This window comes from Halictus rubicundus, unplaced genomic scaffold (genome assembly GCF_050948215.1).
Source record: "Halictus rubicundus isolate RS-2024b unplaced genomic scaffold, iyHalRubi1_principal scaffold0151, whole genome shotgun sequence".
Lineage (NCBI taxonomy): Eukaryota > Metazoa > Arthropoda > Insecta > Hymenoptera > Halictidae > Halictus > Halictus rubicundus.
In genome coordinates this window covers 431380-455020 of record NW_027488692.1, presented here as the reverse complement: position 1 = coordinate 455020, position 23641 = coordinate 431380, and the positions used below count along the sequence as shown (strand labels likewise).

The window sequence follows — 23641 nt, the reverse complement described above, 5'->3', positions numbered from 1 at the left end:
GGATAGGATAGAGGATAGGATAGGATAGAGGATAGGGTATTATAGAGGATAGGATAGAATAGGGGATAGGATATAATAGAGGATAGGATAGGATAGAGGATAGGATACGATATAGGATACGATAGGATAGGACAGAGGGTAGGATAGGATAGAGGATAGGATAAGATAGAGGATAGGATAGGATAGAGGATAGCATAGGATAGAGGATAGGATAGGATAGGATAGAGGATAGGATAGTATAGAGGATAGGATAGGATAGAGGATAGGATAGGATAGAGGATAGGATGCGATAGAGGATACGAAAGGATAGGATAGAGGATAGGATGCGATAGAGGATACGAAAGGATAGGATAGAGGGTAGGATAGGATAGAGGATAGGATAGGATAGAGGATAGGAGAGGATAGAGGATAGGATATGATAGAGGATAGGATAGGATAGAGGATAGGATAGGATAGAGGATAGGATAGTATAGAGGATAGGATAAGATAGAGGATATGATAGGATAGACGATAGGATAGGATAGAGGATAGAATATGATAGAAGATAGGATAGGATAGAGGATAGGATAGGATAGAGGATAGGATAGGATAGATGATAGGATAGGATAGAGGATAGGATAAGATAGAGGATACGATAGGATAGATGATATTATAGGAAAGAGGAAAGGATATGATAGAGGATACGATATTGTAGAGGATAGGATAGGATAGAGGATAGGATAGGATAGAGGATAGGATAGTATAGAGGATAGGATAAGATAGAGGATATGATAGGATAGACGATAGGATAGGATAGAGGATAGAATATGATAGAAGATAGGATAGGATAGAGGATAGGATAGGATAGAGGATAGGATAGGATAGATGATAGGATAGGATAGAGGATAGGATAGGATCGAGGATAGGATAGTATAGAGGATAGGATAAGATAGAGGATATGATAGGATAGACGATAGGATACGATAGAGGATAGGATAGGATCGAGGATAGGATAGGACAGAGGATACGATAGGATAGGATAGAGAATAGGATAGGATAGAGGATAGGATAGGATAGAGGATAGGATAGGATAGAGGATAGAATAGGATAGAGGATAGGATATGATAGAGGATAGGATAGGATAGAGGATAGGATAGGATAGAGGATAGGGTAGGATAGAGGATAGGATAGTATAGGGGATAGGATATAATAGAGGATAGGATAGGATAGAGGATAGGATACGATAGAGGATACGATAGGATAGGATAGAGGGTAGGATAGGATAGAGGATAGGATAGTATAGAGGATAGGATAGGATAGAGGATAGGATAGGATAGAGGATAGGATGCGATAGAGGATACGAAAGGATAGGATAGAGGGTAGGATAGGATAGAGGATAGGATAGGATAGAGGATAGGAGAGGATAGAGGATAGGATATGATAGAGGATAGGATAGGATAGAGGATAGGATAGGATAGAGGATAGGATAGGATAGAGGATAGGAGAGGATAGAGGATAGGATATGATAGAGGATAGCATAGGATAGAGGATAGGATAGGATAGGATAGAGGATAGGATAGTATAGAGGATAGGATAGGATAGAGGATAGGATAGGATAGAGGATAGGATGCGATAGAGGATACGAAAGGATAGGATAGAGGGTAGGATAGGATAGAGGATAGGATAGGATAGAGGATAGGAGAGGATACAGGATAGGATATGATAGAGGATAGGATAGGATAGAGGATAGGATAGGATAGAGGATAGGATAGTATAGAGGATAGGATAAGATAGAGGATATGATAGGATAGACGATAGGATAGGATAGAGGATAGGATATGATAGAGGATAGGATAGGATAGAGGATAGGATAGGATAGAGGATAGGATAGGATAGATGATAGGATAGGATAGAGGATAGGATAAGATAGAGGATACGATAGGATAGATGATATTATAGGAAAGAGGAAAGGATATGATAGAGGATACGATAATGTGTAGGATAGGATAGGATAGAGGATAGGATAGGATAGAGGATAGGATAGGATAGAGGATAGGATAGGATAGAGGATAGGATAGGATAGAGGATAGGATATGATAGAGGATAGGATAGGATAGAAGATAGGATAGGATAGATGATAGGATAGGATAGAGGATAGGATAAGATAGAGGATAATATAGGATAGAGGATAGGATAGGATAGAGGATAGGATATGATAGAGGATAGGATAGGATAGAAGATAGGATCGGATAGAGGATAGGATAGAGGATTGGATAGGATAGAGGATAGGATAAGATAGAGGATAGGATAGGATAGAGGATAGGATAGGATAGAGGATAGGATAGGATAGAGGATAGGATCGGATAGAGGATATGATAGGATAGACGATAGGATACGATAGAGGATAGGATAGGATCGAGGATAGGATAGGACAGAGGATACGATAGGATAGGATAGAGAATAGGATAGGATAGAGGATAGAATAGGATAGAGGATAGGATAGGATAGAGGATAGAATAGGATAGAGGATAGGATATGATAGAGGATAGGATAGGATAGAGGATAGGATAGGATAGAGGATAGGGTATTATAGAGGATAGGATAGAATAGGGGATAGGATATAATAGAGGATAGGATAGGATAGAGGATAGGATACGATATAGGATACGATAGGATAGGACAGAGGGTAGGATAGGATAGAGGATAGGATAAGATAGAGGATAGGATAGGATAGAGGATAGCATAGGATAGAGGATAGGATAGGATAGGATAGAGGATAGGATAGTATAGAGGATAGGATAGGATAGAGGATAGGATAGGATAGAGGATAGGATGCGATAGAGGATACGAAAGGATAGGATAGAGGATAGGATGCGATAGAGGATACGAAAGGATAGGATAGAGGGTAGGATAGGATAGAGGATAGGATAGGATAGAGGATAGGAGAGGATAGAGGATAGGATATGATAGAGGATAGGATAGGATAGAGGATAGGATAGGATAGAGGATAGGATAGTATAGAGGATAGGATAAGATAGAGGATATGATAGGATAGACGATAGGATAGGATAGAGGATAGAATATGATAGAAGATAGGATAGGATAGAGGATAGGATAGGATAGAGGATAGGATAGGATAGATGATAGGATAGGATAGAGGATAGGATAAGATAGAGGATACGATAGGATAGATGATATTATAGGAAAGAGGAAAGGATATGATAGAGGATACGATATTGTAGAGGATAGGATAGGATAGAGGATAGGATAGGATAGAGGATAGGATGCGATAGAGGATACGAAAGGATAGGATAGAGGATAGGATGCGATAGAGGATACGAAAGGATAGGATAGAGGGTAGGATAGGATAGAGGATAGGATAGGATAGAGGATAGGAGAGGATAGAGGATAGGATATGATAGAGGATAGGATAGGATAGAGGATAGGATAGGATAGAGGATAGGATAGTATAGAGGATAGGATAAGATAGAGGATATGATAGGATAGACGATAGGATAGGATAGAGGATAGGATATGATAGAAGATAGGATAGGATAGAGGATAGGATAGGATAGAGGATAGGATAGGATAGATGATAGGATAGGATAGAGGATAGGATAAGATAGAGGATACGATAGGATAGATGATATTATAGGAAAGAGGAAAGGATATGATAGAGGATACGATATTGTAGAGGATAGGATAGGATAGAGGATAGGATAGGATAGAGGATAGGATAGAGGATTGGATAGGATAGAGGATAGGATAAGATAGAGGATAGGATAGGATAGAGGATAGGATAGGATAGAGGATAGGATAGTATAGAGGATAGGATAAGATAGAGGATATGATAGGATAGACGATAGGATAGGATAGAGGATAGGATAGGATATAGGATAGGATAGGATAGAGGATAGGATAGGATAGAGGATGCCACGACCTCTCGCTCCCGGCTGTCGTCGCTGCGGCAGCCGGTGGCGAGGAGGCGTGGAGGGGGTTCGCTTCCTTCTGCGAGCGGGTTATGCTGCGGAAGGAGGCTGCGGAACGGGATCGGGAGCGTAATCAGGATCCCGGCCGAAGGGGGGGAGGCGGCGCAGGGTACGCCCCGGGGGCGTACCCCCGTTGCGACGCCTCTGACGCGAGCGGGGACGCCCTTGATGATCTCGAGGCGGGGGATCGGATATCCCCTTACACTCGGTCACCAACGGCGTCCCCGGAGGCCGCCGGGCATCTCGGGCGGGGGCTCGGATGCTCATCGGGCGGCCTAACAGGGGGGGAAAGCGCCACGTCGTCCGTTGCGTGGTGCCTTCGGATAGAGTAGGTACGGGAGGGGGCCGCGTCCCCCCCCCCTGGGTGGTATGCTAAGGCGGGGGCACACCGGATTGACATGCGCGCGCAGAGCACGGGTGCCCCCAGGAGTCTAGGGACGGACGGGGAGGAGTTAGTCGGTATACTCGGCGTTGCACCAACCAGCCGAGGAGTCCCACATAACCCGGACCACCCCCCCCCCCGGGGGGGTTTCGGGTATCCGTAACGAGATTACCTCCTCGGAAAAAAAAAAAAAAAAAAAAAATAGGATAGGATAGAGGATAGGATAAGATAGAGGATAGGATGGGATAGAGGATAGGATCGGATAGAGGATAGGATAGGATAGAGGATAAGATCGGACACAGGATAGGATAGGGGATTGGATAGGATAGTGGATAGGATAGGATAGAGGATAGGATAGGATAGAGGTTAGGATACGATAGAGGATACGATAGGATAGGGTAGAGGATAGGATAGGATAGAGGATAGGATAGAGGATAGGATAGGATAGGATAGAGGATAGGATAGTATAGAGGATAGGATAGGATAGAGGATAGGATAGGATAGAGGATAGGATGCGATAGAGGATACGAAAGGATAGGATAGAGGGTAGGATAGGATAGAGGATAGGATAAGATAGAGGATAGGAGAGGATAGAGGATAGGATATGATAGAGGATAGGATAGGATAGAGGATAGGATAGGATAGAGGATAGGATAGGATAGAGGATAGGATAGGATAGAGGATAGGATAGTATAGAGGATAGGATAAGATAGAGGATATGATAGGATAGACGATAGGATACGATAGAGGATAGGATAGGATCGAGGATAGGATAGGATAGAGGATAGGATAGGATAGATGATAGGATAGGATAGAGGATAGGATAAGATAGAGGATACGATAGGATAGATGATATTATAGGAAAGAGGAAAGGATATGATAGAGGATACGATATTGTAGAGGATAGGATAGGATAGAGGATAGGATAGGATAGAGGACAGGATAGGATAGAGGATAGGATAGGATAGAGGACAGGATAGGATAGAGGATAAGATCGGACACAGGATAGGATAGGGGATTGGATAGGATAGTGGATAGGATAGGATAGAGGATAGGATAGGATAGAGGTTAGGATACGATAGAGGATACGATAGGATAGGGTAGAGGATAGGATAGGATAGAGGATAGGATAGTATAGAGGATAGGATAGGATAGAGGATAGGATAGGATAGAGGATAGGATAGGATAGAGGATAGGGTAGGATAGAGGATAGGATAGAATAGGGGATAGGATATAATAGAGGAAGGGTAGGATAGAGGATAGGATACGATAGAGGATACGATAGGATAGGATAGAGGGTAGGATAGGATAGAGGATAGGATAGGATAGAGGATAGGATAGGATAGAGGATAGGATGCGATAGAGGATACGAAAGGATAGGATAGAGGGTAGGATAGGATAGAGGATAGGATAGGATAGAGGATAGGAGAGGATAGAGGATAGGATATGATAGAGGATAGGATAGGATAGAGGATAGGATAGGATAGAGGATAGGGTAGTATAGAGGATAGGATAAGATAGAGGATATGATAGGATAGACGATAGGATAGGATAGAGGATAGGATATGATAGAGGATAGGATAGGATAGAGGATAGGATAGGATAGAGGATAGGATAGGATAGATGATAGGATAGGATAGAGGATAGGATAAGATAGAGGATACGATAGGATAGATGATATTATAGGAAAGAGGAAAGGATATGATAGAGGATACGATATTGTAGAGGATAGGATAGGATAGAGGATAGGATAGGATAGAGGACAGGATAGGATAGAGGATAGGGTAGGATAGAGGACAGGATAGGATAGAGGATAGGATAGGATAGAGGATAGGATATGATAGAGGATAGGATAGGATAGAAGATAGGATAGGATAGATGATAGGATAGGATAGAGGATAGGATAAGATAGAGGATAAGATAGGATAGAGGATAGGATAGGATAGAGGATAGGATATGATAGAGGATAGGATAGGATAGAGGATAGCATAGGATAGAGGATAGGATAGGATAGGATAGAGGATAGGATAGTATAGAGGATAGGATAGGATAGAGGATAGGATAGGATAGAGGATAGGATAGGATAGAGGATAGGATAAGATAGAGGATAGGATGGGATAGAGGATAGGATCGGATAGAGGATAGGATAGGATAGAGGATAAGATCGGACACAGGATAGGATAGGGGATTGGATAGGATAGTGGATAGGATAGGATAGAGGATAGGATAGGATAGAGGATAGGATAGAGGATAGGATAGGATAGAGGATAGGATAGGATAGAGGATAGGATAGGATAGAGCATAGGATACGATAGAGGATAGGATAGGGGATTGGATAGGATAGAGGATAGGATAGGATAGAGGATAGGATAGGATAGAGGATAGGATAGGATAGAGGATAGGATAGGATAGAGGATAGGATATGATAGAGGATAGGATAGGATAGAAGATAGGATAGGATAGATGATAGGATAGGATACAGGATAGGATAGGATAGAGGTTAGGATACGATAGAGGATACGATAGGATAGGATAGAGGATAGGATAGAGGATAGGATAGGATAGAGGATAGGATAGGATAGAGGATAGGATAGGATAGAGGATAGGATAGGATAGAGGATAGGATAGGATAGAGGATAGGATAGGATAGAGGATAGGATAGGATAGAGCATAGGATGCGATAGAGGATAGGATAGGGGATTGGATAGGATAGAGGATACGATAGGATAGGATAGAGGGTAGGATAGGATAGAGGATAGGATAGGATAGAGGATAGGATGCGATAGAGGATACGAAAGGATAGGATAGAGGGTAGGATAGGATAGAGGATAGGATAGGATAGAGGATAGGAGAGGATAGAGGATAGGATATGATAGAGGATAGGATAGGATAGAGGATAGGATAGGATAGAGGATAGGGTAGTATAGAGGATAGGATAAGATAGAGGATATGATAGGATAGACGATAGGATAGGATAGAGGATAGGATATGATAGAGGATAGGATAGGATAGAGGATAGGATAGGATAGAGGATAGGATAGGATAGATGATAGGATAGGATAGAGGATAGGATAAGATAGAGGATACGATAGGATAGATGATATTATAGGAAAGAGGAAAGGATATGATAGAGGATACGATATTGTAGAGGATAGGATAGGATAGAGGATAGGATAGGATAGAGGACAGGATAGGATAGAGGATAGGGTAGGATAGAGGACAGGATAGGATAGAGGATAGGATAGGATAGAGGATAGGATATGATAGAGGATAGGATAGGATAGAAGATAGGATAGGATAGATGATAGGATAGGATAGAGGATAGGATAAGATAGAGGATAAGATAGGATAGAGGATAGGATAGGATAGAGGATAGGATATGATAGAGGATAGGATAGGATAGAGGATAGCATAGGATAGAGGATAGGATAGGATAGGATAGAGGATAGGATAGTATAGAGGATAGGATAGGATAGAGGATAGGATAGGATAGAGGATAGGATAGGATAGAGGATAGGATAAGATAGAGGATAGGATGGGATAGAGGATAGGATCGGATAGAGGATAGGATAGGATAGAGGATAAGATCGGACACAGGATAGGATAGGGGATTGGATAGGATAGTGGATAGGATAGGATAGAGGATAGGATAGGATAGAGGATAGGATAGAGGATAGGATAGGATAGAGGATAGGATAGGATAGAGGATAGGATAGGATAGAGGATAGGATAGGATAGAGCATAGGATACGATAGAGGATAGGATAGGGGATTGGATAGGATAGAGGATAGGATAGGATAGAGGATAGGATAGGATAGAGGATAGGATAGGATAGAGGATAGGATAGGATAGAGGATAGGATATGATAGAGGATAGGATAGGATAGAAGATAGGATAGGATAGATGATAGGATAGGATAGAGGATAGGATAGGATAGAGGTTAGGATACGATAGAGGATACGATAGGATAGGATAGAGGATAGGATAGAGGATAGGATAGGATAGAGGATAGGATAGGATAGAGGATAGGATAGGATAGAGGATAGGATAGGATAGAGGATAGGATAGGATAGAGGATAGGATAGGATAGAGGATAGGATAGGATAGAGCATAGGATGCGATAGAGGATAGGATAGGGGATTGGATAGGATAGAGGATACGATAGGATAGGATAGAGGGTAGGATAGGATAGAGGATAGGATAGGATAGAGGATAGGATAGGATAGAGGATAGCATAGGATAGAGGATAGGATAGGATAGGATAGAGGATAGGATAGGACAGTATAGAGGATAGGATAGGATAGAGGATAGGATAGGATAGAGGATAGGATTAGATCGAGGATAGGATAGGACAGAGGATACGATAGGATAGGATAGAGAATAGGATAGGATAGATGATATTATAGGATAAGATAGAGGATAGGATGCGATAGAGGATACGAAAGGATAGGATAGAGGGTAGGATAGGATAGAGGATAGGATAGGATAGAGGATAGGAGACTATAGAGGATAGGATAGGATAGGGGATAGGATAGGATAGAGGATAGGATAGGATAGAGGATAGGATACGACAGAGCATACGATAGGATAGGATGGAGGATAGTATACGATAGAGGATACGATAGGATAGGATAGAGGATAGGATAGGATAGAGGATAGGATAGGATAGGATAGAGGATAGGATAGGATAGAGGATAGGATATGATAGTGGATCGGATAGGATAAAGGATTGGATAGGATAGAGAATATGATACGGTAGAAGATAGGGGATTGGATCGGATACACGATAGGAGGCGGTAGAGGATAGGATAGGATAGGATGGAGAATAGGATAGGATAGAGCATATGATACGATAGAGGATAGGATAGGGGATTGGATAGGATAGAGGATAGGATAGGACAGATGATATTATAGGAATGAAGATAGGATATGATAGAGGATACGATATTATAGAGGATAGGATAGGATAGAGGATAGGATAGGATAGAGGATAGGATAGGATAGAGGATAGGATGGGATAGAGGATAGGATAGTATAGAGGATAGGATAGGATAGAGGATAGGATAGGATAGAGCATAGGATACGATAGAGGATAGGATAGGGGATTCGATAGGATAGAGGATAGGATAGGACAGATGATATTATAGGAATGAGGATAGGATATGATAGAGGATACGATATTATAGAGGATAGGATAGGATAGAGGATAGGATAGGATAGAGGATAGGATAGGATAGAGGATAGGATATGATAGAGGATAGGGTAGCATAGAGGATAGGATAGGATAGAGGATAGGATAGGATAGAGGATAGGATGCGATAGAGGATACGAAAGGATAGGATAGAGGGTAGGATAGGATAGAGGATATGATAGGATAGACGATAGGATACGATAGAGGATAGGATAGGATCGAGGATAGGATAGGACAGTGGATACGATAGGATAGGATAGAGAATATTATAGGATAGAGGATAGGATAGGATAGAGCATAGGATACGATAGAGGATAGGATAGGGGATTGGATAGGATAGAGGATAGGATAGGACAGATGCTATTATAGGATAGAGGATAGGATAGGATAGAGGATAGGATAGGATAGAGGATAGGATATGATAGTGGATCGGATATGATAGAGGATCGGATAGGATAGAGGATTGGATAGGATAGAGAATATGATACTGTAGACGATAGGGGATTGGATCTCATACAGGATAGGAGACGGTAGAGGATAGGATAGGATAGGATAGAGAATAGGATAGGATAGAGGATAGGTTAGGATAGAGCATAGGATACGATAGAGGATAGGATAGGATAGAGGATAGGATAGAGGATAGGATAGGATAGAGGATACGTTAGGATAGGATAGAGGATACGATAGGATAGGATAGAGGATAGTGTGACGTAAACTGGGTGAAAATACTTGAAAGAAGGAGAGTGGGAGTTACCCTGCTCTTTATCCCGTTGTTTACTGACAAAAAGTATAAGTTTATTTAAGACAAAGTTACAAAACGGAGGTTCAGCCAAGATTGACTGCCCTGGGAATGTTCCCATACTTATAGCTTGACCTTATTGATTAGTAATGCATTTTTTTGGGGGCTTTCGAAATCAGGCGGATGTGATTTGACTAATGCTGTTGCGTACGCGTGTATCGAGAAATGCTGTGGTGTCGAGGTGAATGCTCGGGGAATGCTGACTTGTGCAAATGACTCGGGAAATGCTGTGGTGTCGAATGGAATATGATCTGGTATAGCTCGGGGATTTTTAGGACGTTACATACCCCCCTTCTTAGATTGATTTTGGTCCTCCAAAATTTTACTTCCTCTTGAGGATGGACTTGTGGAATCTTGCTCTTCCGGATTCAAAGGTAACACGCCCGTCTCCTGTATCGGAAGAGAACTCTATTGTTGGTACCTCTGTACAAATGTTTCGCGATGCTGAAGGTACAGGTGCCGGTGTTACATTGTTAATGGTTTGCGCATTGTTCTTAGTTTTATAACATAATAAATGGATGCAAAGTTTCTTAGGTAAACAATTAAAGATTCCTATCTTATTTAATACATATACGCCTAATAGTCCAAGGGAAACATAGCCTGCTATTTGTAATGTTGTGAGTCCCCAATGTTTAATGCTTTCGATTCTATGTGAATAAGTCAATTGGTTTGTCCTGTCAGTTATCTGGTCTAGGGTATTCTGGTAGCTGTTAATGTTACTGATGATTTTTGGTGTGCTTTCTAAAGTGTCTAGTATCAAATGTAAGTCCGTGTCGTTTCCTAATGGTATGGTTTTAATCCTGGTCTCGTATGTTATGTTAATTTTTGTAGCTCCTATTTTCATATGGTTGTCACCGTATATTAAGTCGCATGTTTCAGCAGATCGTAACAATGATGGGTTTTTGAGTTTGACAGTCGTTGTTGTCTTTCCACAAATTACAATAATTTCGAATGGTTTCTCTGGAATGGCTATGTATTGATTTTCTGCCTTTAGAGGTACAAAGGTGATCTCTTCTATCTTGAATACTACATACTTGCAGGTGTTTATACTGTTTCCAAAATTTATGAGCTCCGAGGCGCAATCGTGTCTCGCTGTCCTACCATGTATACGTTGATTTTGTTTGCAAAGAGTTATACCTGCTTTAGTTCTACAATATTTTTCTAAGTATTCTGCGTCTACGTTGATATAGGTAAGCCCTGATGTGAAATAAATTGGATGTTCTACGAGCGGTGCCAAAAACGCATTGTTACGTTTACTCGGTATAGGATATATGCGGACTATATCCCATTCTGCGTTAATTATTAATGGTACTGAGATTTTGAAGAATATTTTGTTATTTAGTGTAAATACTTTTAGTGCAGCTATGTCTAGAATAAATTGAAAATTTTCTTTCTTAGGTTCTATAGCGGAATTAAGTGCCTTATGTGCCAAAGCTTTGCCAAAATTGTTTATGAAAATTTCGTGGTCTATGATCTGTGGACTAATTATCCCTTGTTTAGCCATTGTTTGGCGTCGACCGAAGGTCGGAGTCGCCGGGGGGCCGGGACCACTCAGAAATGAGCGCGCGAGGAGGCAAGGAGAGACGGGAGAATTAAACCCTTGTCCTTCGGGAAAATGCACTTTATTTTACTTTGTCACGACGCACTAGGTGCGAGGCACTCGAGAGCGCGAGAGAGAACGCGCGCACGAGAATCGCGAGCCGGCGAACGTACGGAGATCTTGCGCGTGCAAACTTCTGCCGTCGGATCGCGAAGAGGAAATCTTGAGCGGCACGAAAAGCGTGCCGCCGCGAGACGGAGATCTTCTACGCGGACGCCGGAAATCTTGTCGCGAAACAGAGTGCACGTAACGCGGCGCGGGAGATCGCGAGAATACTGCTCCCGAATGATGCGAAATCGCGAGAGTCTCAGAGCGCGAGAAATGAGAATCTCTACTTATCGAGACGAGAGCGGACAGACGAGCAAACGTGCTAGAGCGATACCTTGCGATTGATGAGCGTTCAGAACGTTAAGAGAGCGAGAAGGCATACGCAGGTGCCTTAAATAACAAAGACCGTCGAATGTGGAGCACCGTGATTGGAGCTCGTACATCGGACGATCCTTGTTTGTCTCAATTTGAAGGATTCAAGCTGTGAAATTCGGCCAATGAGAATTGAAACGGTTGCTACGCGGTGTCGAGCAACGGCGACACGCGCTCTTGCCGCGTGTTGACATACGCGACAAAAACCGTATGAAATAGCGGTCGCCAGTTCGACAATAGGCACCGAATTCCACAGCTTGAATCCTGAACATACCGCCCGCCTCGAAACACTAGTTTCGAAACGTAACGGGATCGCACGCTGATACATAGAATAGCGGGGGCGGTAGCGTTCCGACGGAACTTAAACGATAAGGGGACTGCGTGTTACAATACCCGCGACGCCAATCCCCGAGCTGCGCAAACGGCAGACCGCCCGCCGTGAGAGTCGGTAAACAGAATTCGAGATACGTAAACATTTTAAATTACAAAACGCAAGAGTAACGTGAAAACCGCCCGCCTTGCCGGAATGAAGGCGCGACGTTTGAATTTACCGCGCGAGAGCAACGGTACACGGGACGCAGACGCAGGACGACTATCGGAACACGTTTCGTCTATGCGTCGGATTTGCACGCGACGGGCAGAGGAACCAACTTGACGATTGGGCGTTTAAAACACGCAGTGGCGGTTTTTATTGTCACTACGCGGGTGTGGTCGTCGTCGCCAGGGTGCAATTGCACGATTCGGCCGAGCTCCCACTTACACGGAGGGAGAGTCGGATTGCGTAGGAGGACTAGCTGTCCTATCGATAATGAGGGGCGCGCGCGACGCCACTTACCGCGCTGTTGGAGCGTGTTGAGGTACTCATTTTGCCACAACTTCCACAATCGTTCGGTAGTGTGGCGGACGAGTTGCCATCGCGAGAGACGGTTTTCCGCGAGGTCGAGCAGAGAAGGTTGTGGAGGGGTCGTGAGCGCAGACCCTATTAAAAAATGACCCGGCGTAAGCGGCTCGTAGTCGTCGAGAGTATCCGAAAGAGGGGCGATGGGTCGCGAATTAAGACACGCCTCGATCGCGCATAGGAGCGTTGTGAACTCCTCGAAAGTCAGCGTTCGATCGCCGAGAACGCGACGAAGATGATGTTTGACGCTTTTTACCCCGGCCTCCCATAATCCGCCGAAATGCGGCGCCGAGGGGGGGATGAAATGCCAAGCGACTCCATCGCTGGCGGTACGATTTTGAAAATCGGGGTCGCGAAGCGCAGCGCGATAGGCCGAAACCAACTCCCGATTTGCTCCGACGAAGGTTGTTCCGTTGTCGGAATACATACGCTCTGGGAGACCTCGACGGGAACAGAAGCGAGTGTAAGCGTTTAAAAACGCAGAGGTGGAGTAGTCCGCGACTAGCTCCAGATGCACTGCCTTGGTGGACATGCATACGAAGAGCGCGATGTATGCTTTCCGGGATGTGATACCGCGACCAGCGGAGGCGCGGATTTGAATAGGACCAGCGTAGTCCAAGCCGCAATGCGAAAAGGGTTTTTTCGCAGGGGACACCCTCGCTGCCGGGAGATCTCCCATGATCTGAATCGGTATCGCAGCTCGTTCTCGGACGCATCGGACACATGCGTGAATCACGGCTTTTACCTGACTCCTTCCCCGGAGAAGCCAGTATTCTTGCCGAAGAATGTGTAAGGTGAGTTGCACGCCGGCATGCAGGGCGCGGGCGTGCGCTTGCTCGATAATGAGGCGCACCAACGGGTGTGGCGACAATAAAATGGGGTGCTTTGATTGATGCGGAAGGGGGGAATTTCGCAGACGACCTCCCACGCGAAGAAGCCCGGTCTCGTCGAGGAACGGGTGTAGCGACTCGATCGGGTCCTTTGGCGGTAGCGGTTCACCATTAGAAAGCGAGGAAATGCCTTTAGCGAACTGGCTCTCTTGGATGCGTCGCAACCAGAAGAGTTTGGCCGCGGTGCACTCGCTCGCTGAGAGGGCGCGTCCTGGATGTCGTTTGCGATTGTCGGAGCGACAGCTGCGAGAGTTTCGGACGAACCGTTGTATATAGGCCGTGACTCTTATTAATTTGGGCCAGCTCGAGAATCGAGAGTCTAAATCCCACGCGGGAGCGGGGACCACGCTGTGATGCACGACCTTTGACTCGGACGAGTCCTCCAGAGTGAAGTGTCGCGGTTGAGTTGGCCATTCCGAGAGATCGTAAGGAAGCCAGGCGGGGCCCTTCCACCAGAGGTGATAACGGAGCAGTTCGTCGGAGAGAAGTCCGCGCGACGCACAGTCAGCGGGATTGTCCGCGGTAGGAACGTGCCGCCAAATAGCGTGGGGAAGACGAGTTTGTACGTCAGCGACGCGATTAGCGACGAACGTCTTCCATTTTGACGGATGAGACTGCAACCACGCGAGTGCCACGGTAGAATCGGTCCAACAATAGCACGGAGCGTCGCGAAGGTCAAGGGCGGACGAAACGAAATTCATTAAACGTGCTAGAAGGACTGCGGCTTGCAACTCAAGGCGGGGAATGGTCAATGGAGTCAAGGGGGCGACCTTTGACTTGCCCGCGAGTAGAGAGACGGTAATAGTTCCGCTAGAGGAGATACAACGAGCGAAAACAACAGCGGCGTATGCGACTGTCGACGCATCCGCGAAGCCGTGAAGTTCAATCCGCGAGGCCTCTGAAATGGATCCGATCCATCGGGAAATCTGAAGACCGTTCAGGACTGGAAGGCGAGAATGAATAGATTTCCACTGCTCGAGAGACTGCGGCGGGATTTGGTCGTCCCAACCGATGCGGAGGCGCCACAATCCTTGTATAAAAATCTTGGCGCTGATTATCGCGGGAGTGACCCATCCCAAAGGATCGTACAGCTTCGCGATAGTCGAAAGAATGGCTCGTTTGGTGGACGGTAGCGGCTCGGCTAAACTAACCTTGAATTGAAAGGAGTCGCGAGAGGGGTTCCAACTTATCCCGAGGATTTTGACTCGATCGTCGGGAGCAAGGTTTTTGGAACATGCCAAACCGTGGTCTTCCGGATCAATATCGGCAAGAAAATCGACCGAATTGCTCGCCCACTTACGTAGCTTCATGTGACCACGTTGGAGAAGCTGGATTAATTGATCCCGGGAATGGCGAATAGCCAAAAGGTCGTTGCCGCCGAAGAGGACATCGTCGACGTAAATGTGTGAGCGAAGGACCGGTACCGCGAGCGGGAACTGGCCCCCGTCATCTTCGATGAGTTGTTGCAGAACGCGGAGAGCCAGGAATGGAGCACAGGTCATGCCATACGTGACGGTCAGCAATTGGAAAGCCTGCGTATCCTTGGAGGAAATGGGCCTCCAGAGGATTCTCTGATAATCGACATCGCGTTCGTCGACCAGAATCTGGCGGTACATTTTTGCAATGTCCGCCGTGTAGACGAAACGAAAGGTTCTCCACCGAAGAATTACGGTAGAAAGATCGAGCTGAAGCTTTGGGCCTGGGAGCAGGTGATCATTCAGCGTGGATCCGTTCGACGTTACACTGGAGGCGTTAAAGACAACGCGAAGGTGAGTCGTGACACTGTCGGTACGTAACACGGGATGGTGCGGAATGTAGACGCACTGAGAGGTCGAAGGCGAAATGGGAACGCGACGCATGTGTCCGAGAGCCTCATATTCTCGTAGAAACTCCTCATACTCCTCGGTCAGAGATGGTTGTAGGAGAAGTTTACGAGATATGGATTGCAGAACCTTTTCTGCGGCAGACCGAGAGTGACCGACTTCAATCGGAGGACCGGTACGGAACGGAAGACGGACTATGTATTGCCCGTCGGGGGCTCGCGATGTGTGCGTTTGGAAGTGCCGCTCGCACTGTTCTTCCTCTTGGGTGAGGGGGGAGGTCGAAGGAATTTCCTCAATCTCCCAAAATCGGCGCAGCTCGTTCGACAGAGTGTCCTGGTGGATGCAGTGATGCATCGAGATGCTGGAGCCCGAACGAGGTTGTGGGCTCGATCCGCGTGCGACGGAGAGATCGCGCGAGTGCGACGTGATAGGGCCAGAGATGACCCAACCGAAAATGGTTTTCTGGGCAATGGGTTGCCCGCTTGACCCTTTGCGCAGACCGTCCAGGATTATACTGGGGTAAATGTCTGCGCCGAGAATGAGATGAATCGCGGCCGAGCTCGAGGGATCAGCATCGGCCCAATTCAAATCTGATAAATGCTCGAGGGATCGAATATTGTGCATGCGCTTCGGCATGTATGTCGAGAGAGACGTCAGGACGAGAGCTGTGGTCACGATCGAAGGAGACGCGGAATCGCGAGGAGCAACGTGGAGGCGCACGGTGCCGGCGTGGACTCCGCCGACGGCGGATATGGATGTCGCAACGCGGGTTCGTTTTGCACGCAAGAGGTGCACCATGGTCTCGGTGACGAAGCTGGTCTCGGATCCTTGGTCAATCAGGGCTCGGACAGTGACGCAGCGGCCTGACGGGACACGGAGTTGCACCCACGCGGTGGCCAGTAGAATTCCGGAGCGCGGAGCCGCGAGGGTGGAGGCGAGGTGCGAATTGACCTCGGAGGACGGCACTGGGGGAGTAGAGGGCTCCGAATTTGGCGGAGCTGGAGGAGGCGCGTCTTCGTGCAAGAGCGAGTGGTGCCGCTTGTTGCACACGCGACACGTATTTTTGCTGTTACATTCTCGGAGGGAATGACTGCTGCTCAAACAGTTAAAACAACGTGAAAAGCGTTGAGCGAGCTCACGACGGCCGCTGGAGTTTCGTGCCAGGAAGGTGGGGCAAGCACTGAAATTATGTGATGCTCGACAGACTGGGCACGGAGTACGCGGATTCGTGGAGGGCTTGGAAGCGGTCGCAGAATGGACTCGCGAGGAACTAGACGCGAGGCGAGACGATGCGTCGGGACGCGCGGCGGGCGTGGAATTGGAAGAAATCGCGAACTCTTCTAAACCGCGAGAGCGAGAACCGATAAAGGACATCAAAGTGTCGAACGAGGGCGGAGTCACGTCGTCGCCGATTTTCAATTTCCACGCCTTCCGCGTCGGAGTGTCCAGCTTTTGGGACACCTGATGGACGAGAATGTCGTTCCACAATTCTTCTGGCTTCCGCCCGAGCCTTTTTAAAGAGTCGACAATAAAACAGACCCGATCGCAGAGAGTCTGGAGGTCTGCTGCCGATTCGCGAGAGAGCGCGGGAAGGTTCTGCAGCGACGAGAGATGCGCGGTGATTATACGCCGCGGATTATCGTACCGCGCCGAGAGCGTCTTCCACGCAATTTGGAAATTATCCGCGGTTACCGAAAGGTTTCCGATGCAGTCGAGAGCGCGACCCGTTAACGCGGAAACCAAATAATGCAGTCGGGTTACGTCATGCAACTTGGGGTTTTGAATAATAAGCGCGGAAAATTTGTCGCGGAACGCTTCCCAATCTTCGTATTTGCCATCGAACTGCGGTACATTTATTCGGGGTAGCTGTATATCGGGAACCGACGGACACGCTTGTCCGTCGCTCGGTGAATTTGACGGACTCACGGTATCGCTGTTCAGGGCGTCCAGCTGTGTCGTCATGAACGAGAGAGAGTTGAGGTAGACTTCCTCCGTGTGGGCGAAAGAGTCCTCCTTGAAGTAGGGGTTCTTCGCTCGTTCCTCCGCCGGGATGATAGAGAGAAGTCGCGCGTACCCGTGCTCGAACTTCCTCCACAGATCTTGAAGGTGGACAATTCGGGTCCTCAAGACGGATTTGGTCCAGTTGCTCTTCCCCAGTTTTTTTAAATTTTGAAGGGAACGTCCTATCGCTTGCTGCATCAACAGCTGGGTTTCGACCGTTTCTGCCATGATCGGCGAGGTTTTACACTCCCGCACTTGCCTGCGCTTCACGATCCGGCTCGAAGGACCAAAATGTTTGGCGTCGACCGAAGGTCGGAGTCGCCGGGGGGCCGGGACCACTCAGAAATGAGCGCGCGAGGAGGCAAGGAGAGACGGGAGGATTAAACCCTTGTCCTTCGGGAAAATACACTTTATTTTACTTTGTCACGACGCACTAGGTGCGAGGCACTCGAGAGCGCGAGAGAGAACGCGCGCACGAGAATCGCGAGCCGGCGAACGTACGGAGATCTTGCGCGTGCAAACTTCTGCCGTCGGATCGCGAAGAGGAAATCTTGAGCGGCACGAAAAGCGTGCCGCCGCGAGACGGAGATCTTCTACGCGGACGCCGGAAATCTTGTCGCGAAACAGAGTGCACGTAACGCGGCGCGGGAGATCGCGAGAATACTGCTCCCGAATGATGCGAAATCGCGAGAGTCTCAGAGCGCGAGAAATGAGAATCTCTACTTATCGAGACGAGAGCGGACAGACGAGCAAACGTGCTAGAGCGATACCTTGCGATTGATGAGCGTTCAGAACGTTAAGAGAGCGAGAAGGCATACGCAGGTGCCTTAAATAACAAAGACCGTCGAATGTGGAGCACCGTGATTGGAGCTCGTACATCGGACGATCCTTGTTTGTCTCAATTTGAAGGATTCAAGCTGTGAAATTCGGCCAATGAGAATTGAAACGGTTGCTACGCGGTGTCGAGCAACGGCGACACGCGCTCTTGCCGCGTGTTGACATACGCGACAAAAACCGTATGAAATAGCGGTCGCCAGTTCGACAATAGGCACCGAATTCCACAGCTTGAATCCTGAACAGCCATTAATATCACGTTAAGCGTCTCGTCAAGTTGAAATTGTAAGTCATATATAGCGCTTTCTGTTCTGATAAACAGTTCTGTGATCAATTCCTCTCGATTGGTTGCTTGTTCTAAATCCTTAAATGCTAAACTCAAATTCTCAATGCGTTTGATTCCGTCCGAGCTTATGATTTTTCTAATTAAAGCGGTCTGATTGCTTACAATGGTTTTCAGTTCGTTTCCTTCGTTGAACAGTTTGTCGATATTCGCGTTTATTAATTCTAAATCGTTATTGTCTAATGTACCGAATAAGCTCTTGGATACTGATCCTATAATATTTAATAGCCCTCTCTTATATCTACTATGTGTGATTAATTTTAGGTGTAGCGCTAAGCTATCCAATTTTTCTATTCGTTCGTTTAGTGAATCAATCTCGTTCTTTAGTCTGCAAGCTTCTTTACATTGTATCTGAATACCTTTAGTATACATCTTAACTTGATTAAACCTTATAAATACATCGTCTATGTTCAATCCTATGTAAATATCTACTTCTGAGTTATACAAGTATGCTTTATTGATTTCCTCGTGGAATATCGAGCTGTCCTCTAAGGGTACTATATCTAATCCGTATACGAGGTTCCCGGTAAAGGTGATGGTGACCGTCCTGCAAAGTAAGGTTTTAATCGGTTACCGTGTATCTTTTTAACTTGGTTGTCGACAAAAATTTCATAGTACGGTGTGTTGACTCTTTGTATCCTATATGGTCCTAACCATTCAACATCTAACTTGTCTTTTTTATGATCGTTGTGTACTAACACAAAATCTCCTTCTTTAAATATTGCCTGAGTCCTGACAATCTTTCTTCTTTGGTCCCTTTGATACCTCTTTTTACTCTTCAACAGAGTTTCTCTGGCCAGTGTCAAATATCTATTCAATTGTTTTTGCCAAAGTGAAAACATTTCATCGTAGGTGAAACCTGTGGTTCTCGCGATGGATGAGGGTAGGTTAGCTTTTCTACCGAAGGTGAGTTCGAAAGGTGTAAAGCCAGTTGCTTCATGAATAGAAGTATTGTATCCTAGACAAATAAAGTTCAGAACATCGTCCCATTCCTTGTCACTGTCATGTAAGCTAGTTCGTATTAAATCTTTTACTGTAGCATGAGTTCTTTCTAAGGATCCGTTGGATTGGGGATGGAAGGATGTAGTCTTTACGTGTTTGATTTTAAATGCTTCCTCGAATTTTGTCATTAGTTCGCTAACAAAGTTTTGTCCCTGGTCGGTGAGTATTGTTTTAGGTGCTGAAAATATGTATATGTAGTGGTCCAGTAATGCATTAAGTATCGACTCTGTCTGTTGTGTTTTTAGGGGTACTAGTATGAGGTATTTCGTTAGGTCATCGTGTATAGAGAGTATAAATTGATTTCCTTTTTTGGTCTTTGTCATTGGGCCTACGATGTCCATAGCTATTTTATCGTTCGGTTGCATTGGCGTGTCTGATATTATTGGCATTTCTTTAGGTCTAATTCTTGTTAATTTTTCCTTTTGGCAGGCGTCGCACCTCTTCACATAATCTTCTATCTTCTCCATCAGGTGTGGTATTTTGAATTTGTCCTTTATTCTCTGATAGGTCTTCTGTATTCCGAAGTGTCCGGTGGCGTCATTGTGGTTTTCTTTCAGTATCGTCTCTATTTCTTCTTCCGTCAGTTCTCGTATCGGTTCCCATGCGAAGTAGATCGTTTTATACCGGTCGTTGAAGTACATTAGTATGATCTTGATCCTATTTTTCTCCATTTCGGTTAGTGCCTTGTCTCCGATTCCAATCTTCGTACTTTTCTGCAGTATTTGGTATATTTTCTTCAGCCAGTTTATTCTGTCGTAATTGCCTAGTTCCGTTTTGGTTAACTGATAGAACGTATGGTCATTTGGTACGATCTTTAAACGCGCTGGTATTGTTTCATCCTTTTCCCATTCGTCGAAAATCTTTAAGTGGTTTTGAATTTCAGGATCTTCTTCGTCTTGTTGCCTGGTGATTGCATGTACTCTTGACAACGCGTCCGCGGCTGTGTTATCCTTTCCTTTTGTATATTCGATCTCGTATTCGTACTCTTCCAATTTCAGTCTCCATCTCATTAATCTTGAAGAAGGATCTTTACAGTTGTTTAACCATTTGATTGCTTGGTGGTCGGTGCGTATGACGAACTTCCGCCCTAACAGGTATTGTCTCAGTCTCTTTACTGCCCATACGATGGCCAATAGTTCTTTTTCTGTTGTCGTGTAGTTTCGTTCAGGTGCGTTAAGTGTTCGCGATATATAACAACATGGGTGTCCGTCTTGTGATAGTACTGCTCCTATACCTTCGTTACTGGCGTCTGTCGTTAGTGTAAATTGTCTGTTAAAGTCTGGGTATGTCAATACGGGTGCTTCACATAGCTTTTGCTTTAAGGTTTCGAAACTGTTTTGTTGTTTGTCTGTCCAGTGGAATGGTACGTCTTTTTGGGTCAAGTCTGTCAATGGTTTAGCGATCTTTGAAAAGTTCCGTATGAATTTTCGATAGTGTCCGGATAATCCTAAAAATGATTTGATTTCTGTCGGTGTTGTAGGTACTTTAAAACGTTCTACAGCTAGTATCTTTTTAGGGTTTGGTTTGACTCCTTCCGCGGTTACTAGGTGACCAAGGTATTCTAGTTCAGGTTTTAAAAATTCGCATTTGTCTGGCTGTATCTTTAGTCCAAGTTCCCTGAGTCTCTGAAGTACCATAGCTAAGTTTTCGTTGTGTTTCCCTATTGTGTCTCCGAAAATTATTATGTCATCTAAGTAAACGAAGCAGTGTTTATTAACTAGTCCTCTAAGTGCTGTGTCCATCATTCGTTGAAAGGTAGCTGGTGCATTCTTAAGTCCAAAAGGCATTCTGTTATAGTGAAAGTGTCCCTGAGGTGTACTAAAGGCTGTGTATTTTTTTGAGTCAGGATCCATAGGAATTTGGTGGAAACCAGAGGATAGGTCTAAGGCCGAAAAGAATTTAGCGTTTCCTAATTGACTAAGTATGTCGTCGATGTCTGGTAAAGGGTAAGCGTCTTGGTCTGTCAATTCGTTTAATTTCCTAAAATCGATAACTATTCTCCATTTCTGTTTTCCTGAAGCATCTGCCTTTTTAGGTACCACCCATACAGGAGAGTTGTATGGCGAATCCGATTCTTCGATAATTTTCTTATTGAGCATGTCATTCATTTGCTTCTCGATTTCGAGCTTGTGACATTCCGGAGGTCTATACGATTTAGTGTTAATGATTTTATTTTCTTTCAAAGTTATAGTGTGTTTAGCAAGGTTAGTACAGGGTAGGGTATCGGTTTCTAAGTTGAACACGTCTAAGTAATGGATTAAAATTTTCTCAATAGGTTCGCGAAGGTTTTTCTCTATATGACTTGTTCTCACTATGGCTTTGAATTTCCCAATTTGGTCTATGTCGTTTATGTTATAAATTTGGTTAGAGATATCTTTGTTTGTCTCACCAAAGTTGAAGAAGCATACTCGCGTTGGTCTGCCTTCGAGATAGATTGTCTGAACTTTGACTTCTCCTGGTTGTACTGTAGCTGGTTTCTGAAAATATAGCACATTGTCGTTAAGCTTGATTTTATCATTAGAGATTTCATATTGGTACTTTTCTAAGCAAGGTAGCCCTATGATTCCGTCTTCTATTAAAGGAAAGTCGTCTGGTATAACAAAGAATTTATGTGATTGGTCAAAGATTCGAATTTTAACGTATCTGTCTGTAGTGTAACGGTCTTGTCCCATAAAAAATGTTCGCGGTTCTGTTTTGTTCATAACGCTATTAATTTTTGATTCTTTAATTAAATTTATTCCTGCTCCTGTGTCGATGAGGTGTATCCGTCTTCCTCCTGATGTATTGAATGTGGTGGTAAGAAGTCTTCCTGTTGTTGTATTGACTCGAATTCTTGGCCGTTCTCGATCTCTACTTTGTTTACCCGTGGTGGTAGGTTTCGCTGGCTGGCTGGTGGAAAATTTCCATTCGGACACTGGTTGGCTATGTGTCCCGAGCGATTGCACTTGAAGCATTTTATTGCTGCGTGTTCAGCTAATGGTGTTCGTTCGAGGCGCCTGAAGCTGTTTGCTGCTGCTGACTGCGCGATTGTTCGTACCGTAGGTCGTCGCTCGTCGTAGCGTCTTGGTTGTTGTTGATTAGCGAAGCGGTTGGTGTTCACTGCTCGTTCCGATCGTAATGCTGCTGGTCGCTTCCATTCGTTTTGCTCTTCTCGTAGATAGCGTTCGATTTCCGCTGCTTTCTTCTCGGTTTCGGCTAAAGATTGAGGTTCGTTTGCCAAAAGCGTTCGTCCTATTTCTCTTCTGAGTCCTTTCAGATAGATTCTATTCACTTTCTTCATTGTTGCTTCCATCATTATGCGCCTGGTTATTGGTTGCGGATATTCGTTGGTAATGGCATATGTTAGCTTGTTCAATACGCGTCTGAATCGGATGTTAAAGTTCTGTACACTTTCTTCTTTTCCTTGCTTGATTTCCCGCAGTTGCTCGCTGTATTCGTCTGTGGTTACCTGAGTTGCCACGTTTGATCGTAACGCTTCGTATAGTTCACC

General features: G+C 45.3%; 1 protein-coding gene across 1 annotated transcript; it reads right to left on the bottom strand.

Annotated features, from left to right (window-relative positions):
* Nucleotides 1-10627: 10627 nt before the first annotated feature.
* Nucleotides 10628-22853, bottom strand: LOC143363841 (uncharacterized; the record flags this gene model as incomplete). The annotated part of the gene is made up of 6 exons (XM_076804373.1): nucleotides 19804-22853; nucleotides 19509-19696; nucleotides 17898-18193; nucleotides 13196-17009; nucleotides 10915-11174; nucleotides 10628-10730 (listed from the first exon to the last, which is right to left on the bottom strand). Coding segments are annotated over exons 1-6 (7711 nt in total), but the record flags the coding sequence as incomplete, so codon positions are not given.
* Between the last annotated feature and the right edge of the window lie 788 nt (nucleotides 22854-23641).